Here is a 17,927-nt window from a genome sequence, read left to right as displayed (position 1 = left end):
AGCCCTTCATATGCAGCAAAAGCTGGAGGGTTGGACTGCTTTCTTCATCAAATCAGCTTGTCAGAAAAGTATTTGGGTGAAACTACTGCAATCCATTCTGCATGAGTTACTGTTGGTAGACTTGTTATGCGTACCTTTTTACTGCAAGTCTGCTATACAGGCAGGCAGGATGGTTTTCCTCAGGCGATGCAAGTTTGGTGATGGAGGTTCTGGGGCAGAATTTCTGATCGGGGGGGATGGTATCCAGACTGCTGCAATTTGGCTTCTTTTCTGGGGAGGTGGGGGAAGCCACACAATTTCTAATAGAAAGTGAAAAATTAAAAAAAAAAAACAAACCCAAACCATTTTCTTTCAGCTACAACTTTCTCTGGCGCTTTAGATCTTAAAACTAAAAGGAAGCCCTGAAATACTAATTCTTTACAGAAGGAGAACCGTGACCTATGGCAGTCCAAAAGCTGTCTGATCAGCAAGTTTCAGCCACTTTAACTTCTCAGTTTCCCTTCCTAAATCAATGATTCAACTAAATTCACTGATTTTGTGTGCATTTGCTGATGGGAGATTGTTCCACCACCCCTTTCCTGGCCAGCTCAGGGTCACAGCAGTGCTCCCCTCCCTGTGCTGCTTCTTGCAGCAGATTGAAGGTGATGAAAACACAGTGATGGTGCATACCCATGCCATTGGGGCACTTCCACAAGGCATAATAGCCATCATTAAAAAAAATAATAAAAATATAAAATAAGGCCTTAGAAAGGCTGCTTTGTCTTGCACAATACTTTTTTTCTGGTCCCCGATGCACAGCTCAGCATTTTGGTGTTGTCACCTTCTCTTAGATGTTACCCTTACTTCATCTTTGTGTCCGAGCATGGTTACAGGTATAAGGTATTTTTGATGGCGAGGTTTGTGTTGCCTCAACCTCCCCTCCCCACATCCCCTCCCATGCAGTCCCACTAACCTGCCAGCTTCTGTCAGGATGCTCCCAGCTCTGATTTCCTCCATCCCTTCTCATCATGATGCTGCCCACTGGAGCATCTGACATTGCCCAGCTGTAAAAGTGCCGTTTTCAGTCTGGGGGAATGGAGATGAGGCACTTGTATCCTGTGTATGCATGCATGTGTTTGTGTGCGTGCATCCACCTGTGAGCTGTCAGATGTGATAAGAAGTTGGAGGTTTGGAAATGGTAAACTCTTACAGGTTTGATGAAGATCTCAGTGTGGAGGACTCGGTAAAGGGCTTCATTGAAGGAAAAGCTCGGGCTGAAAACAACCTTCATGGATGCTGGAGAAGCCATCCACAAGCCAGCCCATTTTAATGCCTTAGTTTTCAATGGACCTCAAATTGTACTGGAAATGAGAGAATCAAGTGCAAGATGGATGTTTACATGAAAACTGGCTTGGCTGAGTTGCGCATAGGCTATTTGTGATCGGTGAAATGGTGGATAGGTGTAAGGTATCAGTGCACCCACCCTGGGCTGAGGACAGAAAGGGGGAACCCAGGGCTTTGAGAAAGGTCAGAGACTGACAGAGGGTATCATGAGTCAAGCAACACGTGCAGAGAGACCAGCACGGGTAAAAACCAGCCAAAGTAATCCTACTGGCACTTTTCAAATGTCATACTCCTGGCAGGGAAACCTGTCACATGTTCCCCTGCTCACAGCTCCAAGCTTTTCAAATGCACCAGGCTTCTGCTGCCTGGGGGGAAAGGGGCGGGGGGGGGGGTCTGCCCTGGGAAAACCCTGTGGATGAGCCATTTTCCTCTGGGAAAGATACAAGCAGTCAGCAGCTTTGCACAACGTACTGTGCCCGCATCCTCAGTGTCCTCATTTTAAGCATTTAAGGAAAACTTATTTTTTTGAAGCCTGGCAGATTCCTACATTACTTTTCCTGACTTCTTCAAAAACTACCCCAACACAACAAACTCCCTGCTAACTGGCAGGGAATGAAGTCCCACAGGCTCAGCCTCCCACCTGCTTGTGGCCTGCTGGTGGGACAGCAAAGATCTCCAGGGTGCCTTCGTCCCTTGGGGGAGGTGGGTGGGAAGGAGTTCTTAAATCTGAGGCATTTCAAGAGAAACTGAGAGGATACAGACACACCTCGTAAAAAAATGCTGCTTCTTATTAAACAAAAGCCAACCAGCCTCCTTCCCCCTCACAACAACCCAGAGGACTCCCAAAACATAATCAGTTTAGGCTGAACACCATGTTGCCTACAAGATTAAAATTAGACTCACGAGGTTTCATCAAGGGAGAGTTTAACTGTGGTGCTCAATCAGGCTGCAAAATCCTCTAATGACAACTGAAATAAAGTCATTCAAGACACATCCTTAAGCATCACAGGAAAGAAAGCCTGTCCTTGGCTGCATCCCTTGGCACAATTATATTAGGTGTTTCTTTTCCCTCCCACCCTCTACATGCACTGCTGTCTTGTGGCCATACCCTCCCCGGGCTGAAACTCAAAGCCAGCATCCTGTTTGGAACAGGCAGCGCTGGGTCCCCCAGCTTTATGACTGTCCCATAGGTCATGTCTTATAGGAAATGGTCTATAAATAAGAGGCAAATAGGATGAGAGAGGGTTTGGGTGAGCCTCCCAACATGAAGAGGCTTGTTTGGCTCTTCCAAGACAGTATAAAACCACAACAGCTACTGTTCTCTGCACAGCACGGCCAGTGAGGTGGCTATGGTAAAGCTGAGAAATTCTCTGTTGAAAAGCCACATCAGCTCAGAAAACTCTTCTACTTCCAATAGCAACCTCTCCACCTAGAGAAAGATGGCTAATGAAATGTTTCCTTTGCTCTATGTGTGTCCCTGCAAGCTAAGCATCACCAGAACAGCTCTGCTCTTCAGAGACCTTCAAGGCCTCCCAGCTAGAAGTAAAAATAAAATGTAAATATATATTACTAAACAAGTTTAAAACTGTCCCCAGTTCTTTTTAACCTTGCCCTCATGAGGCTGCCACAGGACAGCATTCCCTGAATCAGCACTTTGAAATCACCTTGCTATAAAAATTCATGGTTCTTCCAACATCCATTTTACACCTGGTCTTGCCCTAACAAATGTGCTTTTGACACCACTCTCCTCTCAAATTTCAGCCTGATTTCATATAGAAAGGGTTCCCATTTCAATCTTTTTACCTCTGTGTAAGTCCCAAATATGCGTGAAGCAGCTGGAGTGATGTTCAATAATCAGGCGGCATCTTTTTCAGTCTCCTGAAGTAATCAGTGGTACCCAATCCAATTACACATCAGACAGAGAAGTCATTACTTGCATTGCCTCCAAGGATGTTGCAAAAATTCAGTAACAGGTAAAAGGGCCTTTCTGCTCACAGAGGCCCTGATCCAGCTAGGTCCACAAGCACCCACCTAAATTTAGGTGCCTGTTTATCAAACTGAAATCAAGCCTCTTTTGTTGTGTGGGTAAGTGCTTTGTTAATCAGGAAACTTACGTAAGCTATGTGGCTGTTTAATATTCAAATATAATTATCATCTAGAGAGGGAGGGAGCACTGAGCGAGTCTCATCCTGATTTAGCAAGCTCTGGGGAAGGCAATGACAGCCCAGCCAGTGGTAAGTGACAAAAACTTTGTCCTACGAATGTCTTCCAGAGTTTTCAGGGATTTTACCCTCAGCACATGGAGGCTGTGTAACTGTCCAAATCATAGAATAGAATCATAGAATGGTTTGGAAGGGATCTGAAAGATCATCTAGTTTCAACACCTTCCACTAGGCCAGGTTGCTCAAAGCTCCATCCAACCTGGCCTTGAACACTTCCAGGGATGGGGCATCTACAACTTCTCTGGGCAACCTGTTCCAGTGCCTCACCACCCTCATAGTGAAGAACTTCCTCCTTACATCTAATCTAAATCTACCCTCTTCCAGTTTAAAGCCATTACCCCTTGTCCCATCACTACATGCCCTTATAAAATGTCCTTCTCCAGCTTTCCTGTAGGCTCCCTTTAAGTACTGGAAGGCTGCTATAGGGTCTCCCTGGAGCCTTCTGTTCTCCAGGCTGAACAACCCCAACTCTCTCAGCCTTTCTTCATAGGAGAGGCGCTCCAGTCCTCTGATCACCTTCGTGGCCCTCCTCTGGACTCGCTCCAACAAGTCCATGTCCTTCTCATGCTGGGAGCCCCAGAGCTGAACGCAGTACTCCAGGTGGGGTCTCACAAGAGTGGGGCAGAGGGGGAGAACCCCCTCCCTCGACCTGCTGGCCACGATCCTTTTTATGCAGCCCAAGATGCGGTTGGCTTTCTGGGCTGCAAACGTACATTGCCAGGTCATGTTGAGCTTCTTGTCAACCAACACCCCCAAGTCCTTCTCCTCAGGGCTGCTCTCAGTCCGTTCTCAGCCCAGCCTGTATCTGTGCTTGGGATTGCCCCGACACATGTGCAGGACCTTGCACTTGGCCTTGTTGAACTTCATGGAGTTCACAAAGGCCCACCTCTCAAGGCTGTCAAGGTCCCTCTGGACAGCATCCCTTCCCTCCAGTGTGTCAACCACACCACACAGCTTGGCGTCATCAGCAAACTTGCTGAGGGTGCACTCAATCCCACTGTCCGTGTTGCCAACAAAGATGTTAAACAGCGCTGGTCCCAATATCGACCCCTGAGGAACCCCACTTGTTACTAGGACATTGACCTAGTGTTGACCGCATTGAGCTGTTAACCGCAACTCTTTGAGTGTGACCAGCCAGCCAATTCCTTATCCACCAAGTGGTCCATCCATCAAATCTATGTCTCTCCAATTTAGAGACAAGGATGTCGTGCGGGACAGCGTCACATGCTTTGCACAAGTCCAGGTAGGTGGTGTCAGTTGTTCTTCCCTTATCCACCAACACTGTAACCCTGTTATAGAAGGCCACCAGATTCGTCAGGCACAATTTGCCCTTAGTGAAGGCATGTTGGCTTTCGCCAGTCACCTCCCTATTTTCCATGTGCCTTAGCATAGTTTCCAGGAGGATCTGCTCCATGATCTTGCTGGGCACAGAGGGGAGACTGACTGGCCTGTAGTTCCCCAGGTCTTCCTTTTTTCCTTTTTTAAAAATGGGGGTTACGTTTCCTCTTTTCCAGTCAGTGGGAACTTCCCCAAACTGCCACGACTTCTCAAATATGACGGATAGCGGCTTAGCCACTTCATCCGCCAGGTCCCTCAGGACCCGCAGATGCATCTCGTCAGGTCCCATGCATGGACTTATGCACCTTCAGGTTCCTTAGATGGTCTCGCACCAGATCTTCCCCTACAGTGGGTGGCTCTTCATTTTCCCAGTCCCTGCCTTTGCCTTCTGCTACTTGGGCAGTGTGGCTGGAGCACTTGCCAGTGAAGACCGAGGCAAAAAAGTCGTGGAGTACCTCAGCCTTCTCCATACGCCGGGTAACCAGGTCTCCCGTTTCCTTCCAGAGAGGGCCCACATTTTCCCTAGTCTTCCTTTTATCACTGATGCACCTATAGAAGCTTTTTTTGTTGCCCTTGACATCCCTGGTCAGATTTAATTCGATCAGGGCTTTAGCTTTCCTAACCTGATTCCTGGCTGCTCAAACAATTTCTCTGTATTCCTCCCAGGCTACCTGTCCTTGCTTCTACCCTCTGTAGGCTTCCTTTTTGTGTTTGAGTTTGTCCAGGAGCTCCTTGTTCATCCATGCAGCCCTCCTGGTGTTTTTGCCTGACTTCCTCTTTGTTGGGATGCATCGCTCCCGAGCTTGGAAGAGGTGGTCCTTGAGCTTCACATTCCCCACCAGCCCCTCCTTGTTGGTGAGAACAAGGTCCAGCATAGCACCTCTCCTCACTGACTACTCTATCACTTGGAGAAGGAAGTTATCATCAACACATTCCATTCCAACAGGGAATGAAGGGAAATCCTTTTCACTTACAGCTCCTTGATGCTGCTGTAAGGGGAAGGGCTCTTTTCTTATGTCAGATGCTTAGTATTCCAGGCTTGCTTCTGACAGCTAGCTAAGATATCCCAAGGTCAGTAAGGGCTAGATTTAAGGGCTAGATTTTTTTCTTTTTTTTTTTTTTAGACTCTCAAGAATGAAACAAGAATGGGATAAATTCTTGTATTAAATTCTTGCAATACGCATCTTAGATGTACGACTTTTACATGACAGTGAAGCTAATGGCATTTACTTCTCAGTGCAGCAGCAGCAACAAAAGAGAGAAAGGGGGGAATATGACAGTACAAGTGTCCTCCTACTCCCAACACCTTCCACTGCTGGTTATTGCTCAGGGTTAACAGCTTGCACCACCACAGCTGGATGCATTAGAGCCACCCTCTGATCACTGCACTCCAATGCAATGATAAACCAAAAAGCAGACTGGCATTTGGGCATTTCATGCCCATGCCCCTCTCTCTCCATCTTCCCCTGCCTAAAGGGGGTTTAATTTCTCCTCCCTTCCATCCCACCCTCTTTTAAGAGCTGTTCAGTGGCCAGAGCCTGTGTGATCACAGCTGGTGGGCTACACGGCTGCTGCGGGCACACAGGGCTCCCTCAGGCCTCAGCCACCTGCCAGAGAAGACAGGGATTTGTTCTGGGCAGTGGATCCCACCAGATTTCCATATGAGCCTTCACATTCCCATACACATGTGACATGCCTGCATTACCTGGGACAACTGACAGGAGAGAAATGTCGCTGAAAAGCACCCTGGGCAAGTAAAATGCAATCCTGGGTACGGCATGAAGACATGAGAAGATTTCTCAAATAAAGTGATCAGGATCTTGCATGGTCATTTTGCAACCCAAAAAAGAGTCATCAATTACCTTCCTCTTTGCAAGAGAATGTTATTTTTTCTTGCAAGTCGTAAGGTTTAATAAAAGAGTTCTCCATATTGAAAATGGAATTGCTTCGAAAAGCAGTAATGAAAGCCCAGAGAGTGCAAGCTCTTTGACACATAGCTTGCTTTTGTGTGGAATTACTTAGCATTGCTGCTCTTCTTGTCCTTTACAAGCAGGACAAGCAGTTGACTTTAGAAGATACATATTTTTCTTGATTCAAGTTTTCTGGTAAAAGAAAATATTCACTTTCAAAAGCAAAGTCATTTCAAAAACAGGAACTAAAATTACACTGTTTTTTTTTGTTATTCTCTCTCTCCTTTATGGCTTTTACAAGCAATTACCCACTTAATGTTTTGAAATTATACAAGAAACTTCAACAGCAATTTTTTTTCCTGCTGTGGCTCCTTAAATGTGAAGCCTTAAAAGCTTTTCCGGAACACACAACAGCGTGAGCAAATGAATTTGCCATTTTCATTCTCTTTTTTTTTTAAATGAATGGGAAGCAGCGGGATACTTGTTCATCATTAAACTTTTTTTAAAAAAAATTTGTAATGGTGAAGTGAGCCTGTATGACAGCTCTAGAAACTGAAGGCAGGATTCTTGTTTGCACCACAGCCCTTCGTGTTGCTGTGGGAGCACTTTTAAAATAGCTGCATGGGCCATTATGCCAACGTGTCTCTCGAGCCTCTTCTTTCTTATAGCAGGGTGGGACACGTTGGGGGAGACAAATTTAGCATCCCTGCTCATGTGACTGTCCCACATGATGCATAACCCATATAAAAAGCTGGACCACAAGAGGAGATGGGGCTTCTGTACGGCAGGGCTGCAGGAGGAGGTGAGCTAGAGCCACGTGGCAGTGCCACAGCATCCAGCCTGCCCCAGACCTGGCCCCTCACCCCGGTCAGGCTGTGTCCACCCTGCTGAGTCCCAGGGCAGGAGGCAGGCCGCTGGGCTATGTTGCCTGCTTGCAGGAGGCCAGAGGGGTGTAAGGAGAGAGCCAGCTGCCGGCGCCCCACGGTACACAAGTGGTGTTGATGTGCCTCGGTGTAATGCGGATGGGCACAAGGTGTTGGTAAAAACAGCGGGCTGCGTGAGCAGCTCTTCTCCCACCACCTCCCCTGGGCTCCTGGGGTGCAAACTGGGGCACTCACCTTAGTGGGGGAGGCAAGTCTAACCTTTCTCTCCTGCTCAAGTTTTACCCCGGAGGAGGGTTTCGTTTGCTCCTTTCGGATCGTCACCTGCTAAGATCAGGGCATCGGATTGCCACTGAGCTGGCAGCGTTCGGCTCTTACCAGTTAAGAGCGAAAGGTGTTTCTTTTGACAACGAGCAATGCCCATCTGAAGCACAAGCTCTGCAGTCTGTAAATAAAAAGCAAAGGTTATGCACAGCCAAGCCATCCAGCTGGGTCAGGAAGACTGAAAAAACAACTCAGATTCTCTATTGTGCTCCGAGTCTTGTCTTCACACAGACAAGAGGCAGCATCAGTGTCTTCTAAAGAAATGTGTTCCTACCTCCATCCCCCACTCCCAGGACCCCTCCAAAATCCCCTGTGGCAGGTAGTGCCTTTGCTTCCACTCATTTCTGACCATGACTACCTTTCCTACAGTCTGACAAGGCTCCAGAGAATAAAACATCTGAAACTCCCACACCTCATGTTACACATCCCTGTTCTCACTCAGACAGAATCTTCTGTCAGGCCACAGTCCCCTCTAACTTCCTACTCCAGCGTTTAACTCGGAGGCTCTTTTTTCTTTACTTTACCATCCATTACCACCTAAACCAACTTACGTCTCCTGTTAGATCAAGGCATTCATAAAATACTGCAAACACAGCTTCAGGAAGGCACCTTCCTTAGGACCCTCATGCTTGAATTCATACAACATTCTCCTCATCCTCCTTTTTGTTGCGCTCGTAGGATGTCATTTCTCTCCTCACCTGGTGTGAGGTCAGTCAGGATGTTTGCCCCAGAGCCAGCTGGATGGAGCAAAGTTCACCTCAGTTGAGGTCTTCTGCATCTGTCTAAACTGGAACCACCCTCTAAGTCCCTCACTAGCACAAGCCCTGATCTTTGCAGTCTTTTTCAGCTGGGTCTGAGTAGGAGAGGAACTCACACAGATAAACATATTTCAGCAGGTGCGGTGGGAGGGAAAGGGCTGGTGGGTTCCTTGAGATCTAGACCCAGCACTTTTGGAGTAAGGGATACTGAACTTCGTGAAATACCTAGAAGAACATGAGGAGGGAGGGAATCCATCCTGCAAAGCCCAAACTTCCCCAGTACCAGTCTGCTGCAGCCAGAAACACTCTCAATGGAGGAAATGGAAATACAGGAAGACAGTTACTCCAGCAAACATGGTAAAGGCAGCAGCCTTAAACTGACCACGAACACATCGGTATGCTGTGGTTTTGGATTTCACAAAGGGTCCTTCTCACAGGAAGGCTCATGTACCCATGGCAATGGAGATCTCTGGATGCAGCTCATCCTTGTCACCACAAACAAACAAGTAAATTAAATCAGATACAGATAAAAAAGGTTCCACCTTTCCCTCTCCTCTTTGTACCAAACAATTCAGAATTGCTAGGAACCATAAAGAATAAAAGACAACTTCAGAAGAAAAACAAAGTTCCAAGAATCATCACAACTCAGATTTTTATTCAACAGTGAAGTTGAAGGGAAATATTATTTTTTCCCTTCGGGGCAAATGTTCCAAATGGAAATTAAGTAAAAATATTGTCCCCCAAAAGTACTCACAATGAAATTAGTTTTCATTAAATATATTTGTTTGGCAAAATAAAATAAAAAAATTAGAACCCGTACGAAAAAAATCCCTTGCAAATTTCCAACACTGTAGCAATGACAACAATGTAAACCTGGATGTTTGGCAGTTGTAATTAATTTGTGGAAATTACTGTTGAACTTTGGACCAAGAAAATAAAAATCACTTCGAATAGCAACAAGCCAATTTTAGAGGCAACTGAGGCTTAGGGAATGCTATAGGGATGGGACACACTAGTGGCTTCATACACAGTTTGTGCGAGTGATCTGCTAGTGTGGGGCTATTTAAGAGCTGGGAGGAAAAGAAGTTAAAAGCTGTTGCAGCATTGCAGCATATGGTACAGCAAAAACCTGCAGACTTTCCATTCTGGGAGCCGATCAGTTGGGTGAAGGCTGGTGGTAAGAGTCAAGATGACAGTGGAAAGAATAATGACAGTGACGAATGGTGCAAGCACTGGGAAGCAGTTAACGATTTTCGTCATCACATTGGATTCAGTTGTGAGCAGATTCTTGGGAGTGTCTGGGGTAATTTTCTGCTTACAGTAGCTGCTTCTGCTCCCTACCTCCCTCCTCCTTCCAGTTAAAGCCTCTGCCCTGCCAAGTGGGTTTCACAGGCATGCAGTTTGAAAACAACGTCCTTTAGTTAAGAATGTCTATTCCAGTATTAAAAATGTAAAAAAAGTCCTTGGGAGGGTGCTTCTTAGTGGCAGTCTTTGCCTTAAGCAAGGCCCACGGCCTGCAAGTACAAGTTAATTAAAGCAATGTGGATTTGGATGAGCAATGGGGAGGATGGGAATGGGGAAAGAAGGGATGCAGGGAACAGGGAGGAATGCAAGTGTTTCAACACCCCTCCCCAAAGCCAAAATCCAAGGTGCACACGTGGGTTTCTTTTTTTCCTCACACTCTTTTTTTTTTTTGTAATATCTCTCCAGTTATAATATTTCCAGTTTCGAAGCAAGTTTCAGTGGCAGCCTCAGTTACAGTCATAAACAAAGTCGTAGTTGCTGGGCTCCTTTGGGATAGGTGGGGGTGCATCTGGGATCTGTATGTTTTCCAAGTCAAGGAGGCGTAGCTTTATTTCCATGCTGAGCAGCGTGTCTAAGTCATTCCGTGTTAGATCACTCAACATATCCTTCCCAAGGAGGGCGTTCAGCCCATCGGTCCATACACAATACTGCACAGGAAAAAGATAAAAGCTATCATTAACAGACTTTCTGTATGCACACTGCTTGTCTGGTGTGGTCCTCTACGGTTATTGCCCCCACAGGGACTTAAAAAGAGACCTAAAATGAGGTTGATTTGTTTTATTAGCTCGTATCGTGAAAAAGGCATGTTCCACTGAGCTGCTCAGAAAATGGAAAAAAAGTTCCCTAAAAATGGGAAGAAATTACAGTATTTATTAGTTGGACAACTTGCTATCTCCTCCAAACTTCTTGTTGAATGTTCATCAATAGTTATGGGAGAAAAAACAATACCTAAGTTAGGACAATGAACCTCTGGAGATATCTCCTTCTTCCCCTCTCTTCCTTTCTCTTTCCCCAGTACTTACAGAAAAAGCCTGATTATCTTACACCAAACTTTTAATTCCAAGACAGTTAAGTTAGGTGAACTGAATCCCCCCCAAATCCTTCTTGACCCTTTGTGTAAGAAATCCTGTACCAACTATCCAGCTTTATCGTGGTTTGCTTTCCAATAGATTAAGTGGTATCAATTTACCTACACAAAGATAGGCTCTCACATATCTACGCCTACAGTACCACTATTGTACACGAAATGACATACTCTGTAAACTACACAGTCAGTCAATGCTGTGTCCTTCATGAAAATTAAATGCTAAGCTACCTGGTGTAATTCTAAATGCTGCAAATGCTGAACTAAAACCTCTTCCTTACCGTTAGCTTTTTCCTAATAGGAGATGCCATCTTTCCCAACAGCTGACAGCTTGTGATAAACATGGGTTGAATAACCATTTTAAATAAGCAACAAACCCAAGGGAGATTGGTGATCTAGAGTCAACTTCTATCAAATAAGTCACTTTCATTTATTACTACAAGCCATTTATTCAACTATGAACAGAAGTACTCAAACGATAACATCTAAAAATAAAAATTGCAATCATGAACTTGTGTTCTAGTTTGCAGGAGAAAATTAAATCAACCGTAACTGCATTTTTATCTTACAAATACTTCTGCTAGATTTCATGCCAAAAAATGGATTTTAAATTTAGCTGACCATTTGCTACATGATACAGCCGAGTTTAAAGATAGCCACGGTTGACTTCATCCTACAGCAGAACTGAGGATTATTTTTAAGGAAGAGAGAGAAAACCCCCTCTTGGGGTATGTCTTCATCCAGAAAAAGGGCGTATTTTTAAAATAGGATGGTTAACACACTTGAATATTCAAAGTCAAATCTGACCCATTTAAGTCAGTAACAAAACAGTAGCAGAGCTAGGATTTCACCCAGAACACGTGTCGGTAAACCAAGCTGCAGCTTCAATATGAGATTAGCTATATAGAAGAGACTTCAGGGTTCAGGCTGTCCTGCTAACAAGTACTAAACAAACAACTTAGCCTGCCTATTCTAGGCTGTCAAAGTGTGTCACTGAAGACTTCTAAAGCATGCAATTTTTTTGGAGTGTACACAGAACATCAGGAAAAGAAAGAATCTGTCCTAGAAATGTAATTATTTTTGAACAACTATAATTTTTTATGATCGACCTGAAATCTTTCTCTGGGAAAGTTTTGCCAGAATTCACTATGAGGAAAGGAAGAGAAAGGCAAAAGGCTCTGCTCAGGTTACAGAAGCGCAGAGCATCCATTCAACAGATGCAGCCCCTGGTGTAAATTGTCCATCACCTGCTCAGTAAGTATGGCCAGCGCTTTCTCTGGGGAGGAATCCCAGCGAGCCAGAAAGCAGAGCTGCAGTTCTCTCCTCTTCCAGGTATAACTCATTCAGGGCCCACAGAAACCAAATTCTGGCCACAATTCAGACGAGTGCAATGGCCTGGAAAAGGGGCTTCCTCTCTAATCTCCATATTGGCAAGTGCATGTAATTAAACTCCTGTACTTTTTGAGCAGACAGAAATCCTAATGAGATGGTGGAAAAACAGAAGCATTCATTCAGAAGCTTTTTTCTTTTTAATATGCAAACCAGACTAAGAGCCACTGAAAAATTAATTTACTACAGATTTTCATAAAACTCCAATGAAACCTAATTATAGCCTCCCTCATCAGTTTCTCTGTCAAAAATCAAGGATAAGATTAATCCACCTTTTTGCTATGTAGTTGAAACCAGCTATTAGTATTTAAATGAAAAATAAATATGAGTGAGTGATCTCATCGTGCTAAATCCTCTGGCTAGCAGTAAGCTCCAATAGATGGCTAAGGATATTGCCAAACTTACGTGTGCAGGAATGACGTCCAAATCTCAACAATATTGGCTCAGTAATGAGACTTTAGTAAAGAAATACCTTGGGAGTCAAGTCAGTGGAACCAGATAACCAGAAAGGTTGTGCAGGCTCCATCCATCTGGATGCAGCCCTGAGCAACCTGGTCTGGGCTCATTCATCGCTGACCTGCTTTGAGAAGGACGTCGAACTGGGGACACCCCCAAGGTCCCTTACAACCTGAATCATCCTGTGATCCTAATTCAATTTTTCTTTTTAGGACACACTCAATTACCACATTCAAACCTCACTCTACAATCAGGAGGACTGCAGAAGTACTTGAAAAAACGCTGAAAGTCTGATCTGAAATTGTCATGTACTAACATAATTCCTGGTGCTTCACATAAAGCTTTCCAACTCTTGAGATGTCATCCACCAAAATCTCCCAAGCTGACAACACTGCTAAACTAGCACTTCTACTGACACGCACCCCAGTTACTTTGATGAAGAGTCATGGGCTTCATAACATGCTACTTGCCTTTCCTTGTGGGTGCTTCCTCTGAACACTTTTACTTTTTGCTTTAATTATAAACTCACTCTTCCATAGGCCATGGAAAAATAGAGAGGAAGTGAAATGCCCTTTTGAAAACATTCATTTGGAAACTGTGAAGTAGCAGCAGGTACTGCTGCCTCTGGCCATTTTTTTGAACATACTAATCTTGTTTCGAAGAAGCTGCACAAGATCAATAAGCCAAATAAGGATAATAGGTATGTTAACACAATCATGAGCAATTGGGTTAGTGCACCTCACAATGCTACTGCCCTTCAGTGGGGTGCAGTAGCAGTTTTTGAACATTTAGGTCATTAAAATACACTTGTAGCCGTAGGCTATATATGAGATACAAGTGGCTGAAATATTTGTTGATTTTCATGACCATTTGCTTTTATGAGCTGAAACAGATTAGACTTCAGTTTCTGGAGAACTTGTATCAGAAAGCATCTAACATATGTTCAGTTCAGAGGATGAAGGCAATCATGCTTAGACCTACAGCTCTAATGGCACATTATGCCTGCGATCCTATTGCTACTTTCTCTCAGATCAAAACTGACCTGCAAATACTTCTCTGGAATGAACATACTTGAAAATGACACTCAAATATTAATCCCCAGGAAAACCCAAATGAGCATAACTTAATTTCCTCTCCTAAAATTAACATTTATTTGAAGGTTTTAATCCAGAATTGCAAATGTTGAAGCTGTGTAACTAAATACACTTCACTTGTAATGCAATGTCATGCACTTTAATAACAGTACAGTATAATGCAGCTTAATGCAATCTTCTATGTTTCATCATCTTAACACAGTGTCCTGAACTGAGACCAAATGTGATACCACAAAATAAGCGTGCAAATGGAACACCAATTCTTGTTGCTTTAGAAATATGAAGGAAAAACTTTATTCCTTCTTTAATTTTTAATATAGTGCATTCTCCTAAATCTTTACTTGGAAATTCTTTGAAGAGAAAGACATCCAATGCTTCCACATTATTAGGTAAATTAGATCCACTGCCTTCCAAAAGGCAACAATGTTGTTTATTTCCTTGTGTTTTCATTCAAGACAAGTAAGCAGGGAGGAGGCTGTCATTCTGCTTTGCTATTGGTATTTACACTGTCTTCATACAAGTGAGACACATTGCAAAGCAACTCCCTATGGATATGCAATAGAGAGGACCTTCTATAATCACCTCTCATGAATGGTATTAAGCAATGGGAAACTAAGAATAAGTGGATACGTTATTCTGGAGAACACAGGTCTTTGGCTGAAAATGACACCCAACAATGGTATCACCTCCCCTCATTATGTTGGCATCATCAAGATGAACTAAGGATGGCACTGATTCTTTAAGAGCTTGGCTGTACAAATCTTCAGTGTTGAACTAAAGTTCACTGAAATGAACACACAGCAAAAATCCTCCAGGGTAGACCAGACCAGGAGAAACCTTTACTACACCAGGAAATGGTGAGCAAGGTCTGTGGAAACTGTGAGGTCTGCCCAAGTTCTCTTCTTTCTCTGACTTAAGAGTTCATATTTCAGTAGGCTTCTGATCTCAAGATCAGAAATACTGATCTTGAACTTGGACCCCCATGTGCTGTATGATGTACAAATACAAAATGTGTTCCTTCTGTGGCTCAGGATATGCATGAAAATTGCAGAAGGTCTTGCTCCCATACTGATCCCTCTGCTTTCAGTTTGTTGTGAGACCTGACACAGGTTTAGACGGACCTGCACTCTGTGCCAGGATGACCATTCTTAGGTTCTTATAAAGCTGATTGCTGCTATAAAGCAACTCAGAGGGCTCCAAAGAAGTTTCTGTACTTTGAACTTGACTTACCTCATGCTTGTCTGGAGCAATGAAATTCAACTGGCCACTCGAGTCATACAATATAGAGAAAGCAAGCTCTAGCACCTCCTGTAACAATATAAAGACACATATATTAATGCTGCATGACAGAGGGACTCATACATTCAGGTCTGTTTTTCTTTCCTACGAGTTATTCCCCCAAACAAGTGGAAAAATAGGTTATGGTACTCTCCTGCCTGGCTAAAGCTGCTGCAGTACCAGACCGTTGCAACACCCTGGCACAGCAAGAACCCCACCACAGATGCTTCAGTCAAAACAAACTCACCCCTGTCAATGCTGACTGTAGCTCACTTGGTCATGGATTACTTTAGCATTTGAGTTTAAATTTGAGCTAGGCAGCAGTGAGGACTAAAATCAATATAATGCGTAATAGTACACTTGCAACAAACTCTTCATGAAGACCCACAGTTTTTTCAATTTGTATAGATTAAATTTGCAAAGTTCTGCAAGGTTTGATTCCCTGTGTCAAAAATCTTGCTAGGACAGCTAATCTCCTGGTATATACTTACACTCTTTTCACTGCTGGAAATCTATTAAATTATTCATTCTCAAGAGACTTCTGTCATTTTTTTTCTACCTGAACCAGAATCAGTGGCCTCAGTCAAGTTGAACTATCTGGGTTACTTTAAGACCCAAATGAATCTCAGGAAAGAAAAAAATGATCATCTTTTCCCCCCTCAGCGCTGAAGCTGGAATTTCAAAGGTGCCAAAGTGAATTCATCAAACACTGACCTCCTCTAAAAGTCAACTGGACCTGGGTTCCTATGGGGAAACCCAAGCAACCTGAATAAATAACGAACTTCCAATGGCCAGCAGTGAGCATGTAAAGATGTTGTGGTATCATGGTTACTGCACACATCACTACAAGTGCCATTACAAGGATTTAATAACCTGTAGGCTAGCTAATATGGATATAATAACTCTGTGGAAAAAAGACCTGGCTACAGAGGAGAGTGCTGACGTGTAACTGTGATCTGTATGATATGTCCTGTTCTTTACGCCTCTTGGCTTCCTGAGCCCTTTAATACTGATCGCTTTTGCTGACTCTCAGCTGACAACAGTCCCTACACTGCTAGCAGCGACAAGAGCATGGCTTCTTAAATTTGCTACACTAACTTTTAAAATGGAAGAATTGACTGCAGCATATACATTGCTCTAGATTTCTACCCCTGATCTCCTGGTCTGAAACAGACATAGGTCTTTGGATTTCAGTAAGGGTTGTTTCATTTTTGAACTTGTGTGATTAAGAGCAGAGCCTGAATCACAAAACTTGCAATCCTTAGGGATAATCTTGGATGATCAGAGATCAGGCTCCTCACGGGAAATGCTCTTGGTTGCTTTGAATTTAGTTATTGGGTCCAACTTGCTGCATTGCCAGGCCACGGGAGACAAGTCTGTGTTAAATCCCCCCAGAAGCTGCAGATACTAATAGTGCTGGTGTACTCAGCAAACAAATGGCTCATGGCTTGCATAGCCTTTCTGTGTTTTAGGGACGTCTCTCAGCCACATTATTAAGAGTGAAGTCCTTTATTACAGAAACAAATTTACCTCTGCCCACACAAACATGGCATTATCTTCTCATGGAGTGTTATAAAATACCGACAGAACATGCCAAGTCATGCTACTGAGGTTGTGAAAATAAAATTTATCACTGAAAAAAGGGCTTGTATTGCTCTACTGTGATGTTCCTGAATTTCATGAAGGTCAACAACAATCCCATAGGCCTGACCCCGCTATATTTGTCCTATGGGAAATTCCAAGCGATTGAAGTTTTTGTTTATCTCTAAGAAAGGAAAAGGAGAGAAAAACCCTGTCTGAAAGAGGAATATGCCAGGGAGCCATGGGCTTGGTCATTCCCAGTCAGGCAGAGAATGAGAAAGGGCTACATTTAGGGCAGTGAGCTTCCCTTTATGAGGGAAAGTGGGAGTTTGGCAGCCCTGGCTCCAGTTCAGCTTCTTCGCTGTTTGCTCTGGAGACTAAAGGCTCAGGAATTACAGCTTCCAGGTGCCAGCGTCTGTGTCACCTCATGCACAGCAAGCTGTCAAAGAAAAAGGAAGCCTAAGGAGCTGGAATTGCCAACTGGCCCTCCACACTGATGGTGGTCTCAGTGGTTGAGCTGGCTGACTTGTCAGGGACCCCCACCTGGTTTTGTTCCATTCCCATCAATGACAGGTGATTTTGAGGAACTGGCAATTCCTAAAGGAGAACTGGTCAGTCTCTATCAGCCATCTGTGGTTTTCTCCTCCCTTTTCTGTCCTACTTCTCAACCTTTCTCAAAGTCATCCAGCCTTTTCCACCAGCTTCTCTGCTCTTTGTTTCTTTCCCATTCCTTCCAATCTGCTCCTTCCCTCTTTGTTTCACTTTCCTCCTCCCCCACCTCAATCTGCTGAACTCGGTCCCTTCCCTCTTTCCCCCCTTGCACATGTCAGACCTCTGCCCTTCCCTAGATGCTTGCCAAACGTACCAGCATTGAGACCCACGATGTACCTCTTTTGAGCTGCACTGAAAACAGGGAACAAGAAACTTTGCACCGGGTGGCTGGGCACTTCCCACTCCTTGGTTTCAACTCTGCGGGGAAAGCTG

The 17,927-nt window shown here is 44.2% G+C and overlaps 1 protein-coding gene across 4 annotated transcripts in view; it reads right to left on the bottom strand.

The window, feature by feature from the left end:
- Positions 1–9,403: 9,403 nt before the first annotated feature.
- The window catches only part of ELMO1 (engulfment and cell motility 1), a 311,101-nt gene continuing 302,577 nt past the window's right edge, over positions 9,404–17,927 (bottom strand). For all 4 annotated transcript variants that reach the window (XM_049816140.1, XM_049816139.1, XM_049816138.1 and 1 more), the window contains 2 exons: positions 15,315–15,392; positions 9,404–10,708 (listed from right to left, as the gene is read on the bottom strand). In XM_049816140.1, coding sequence (XP_049672097.1) covers positions 10,508–10,708; positions 15,315–15,392 — 279 coding nt within the window. In that variant the 3' untranslated portion in view covers positions 9,404–10,507. The remainder of the gene's footprint in view (positions 10,709–15,314; positions 15,393–17,927) is intronic.

This window comes from Accipiter gentilis, chromosome 14, assembly GCF_929443795.1.
Source record: "Accipiter gentilis chromosome 14, bAccGen1.1, whole genome shotgun sequence".
Taxonomy (NCBI): Eukaryota; Metazoa; Chordata; class Aves; order Accipitriformes; family Accipitridae; genus Astur; species Astur gentilis.
This window is presented reverse-complemented; position numbering and strand designations above follow the sequence as displayed.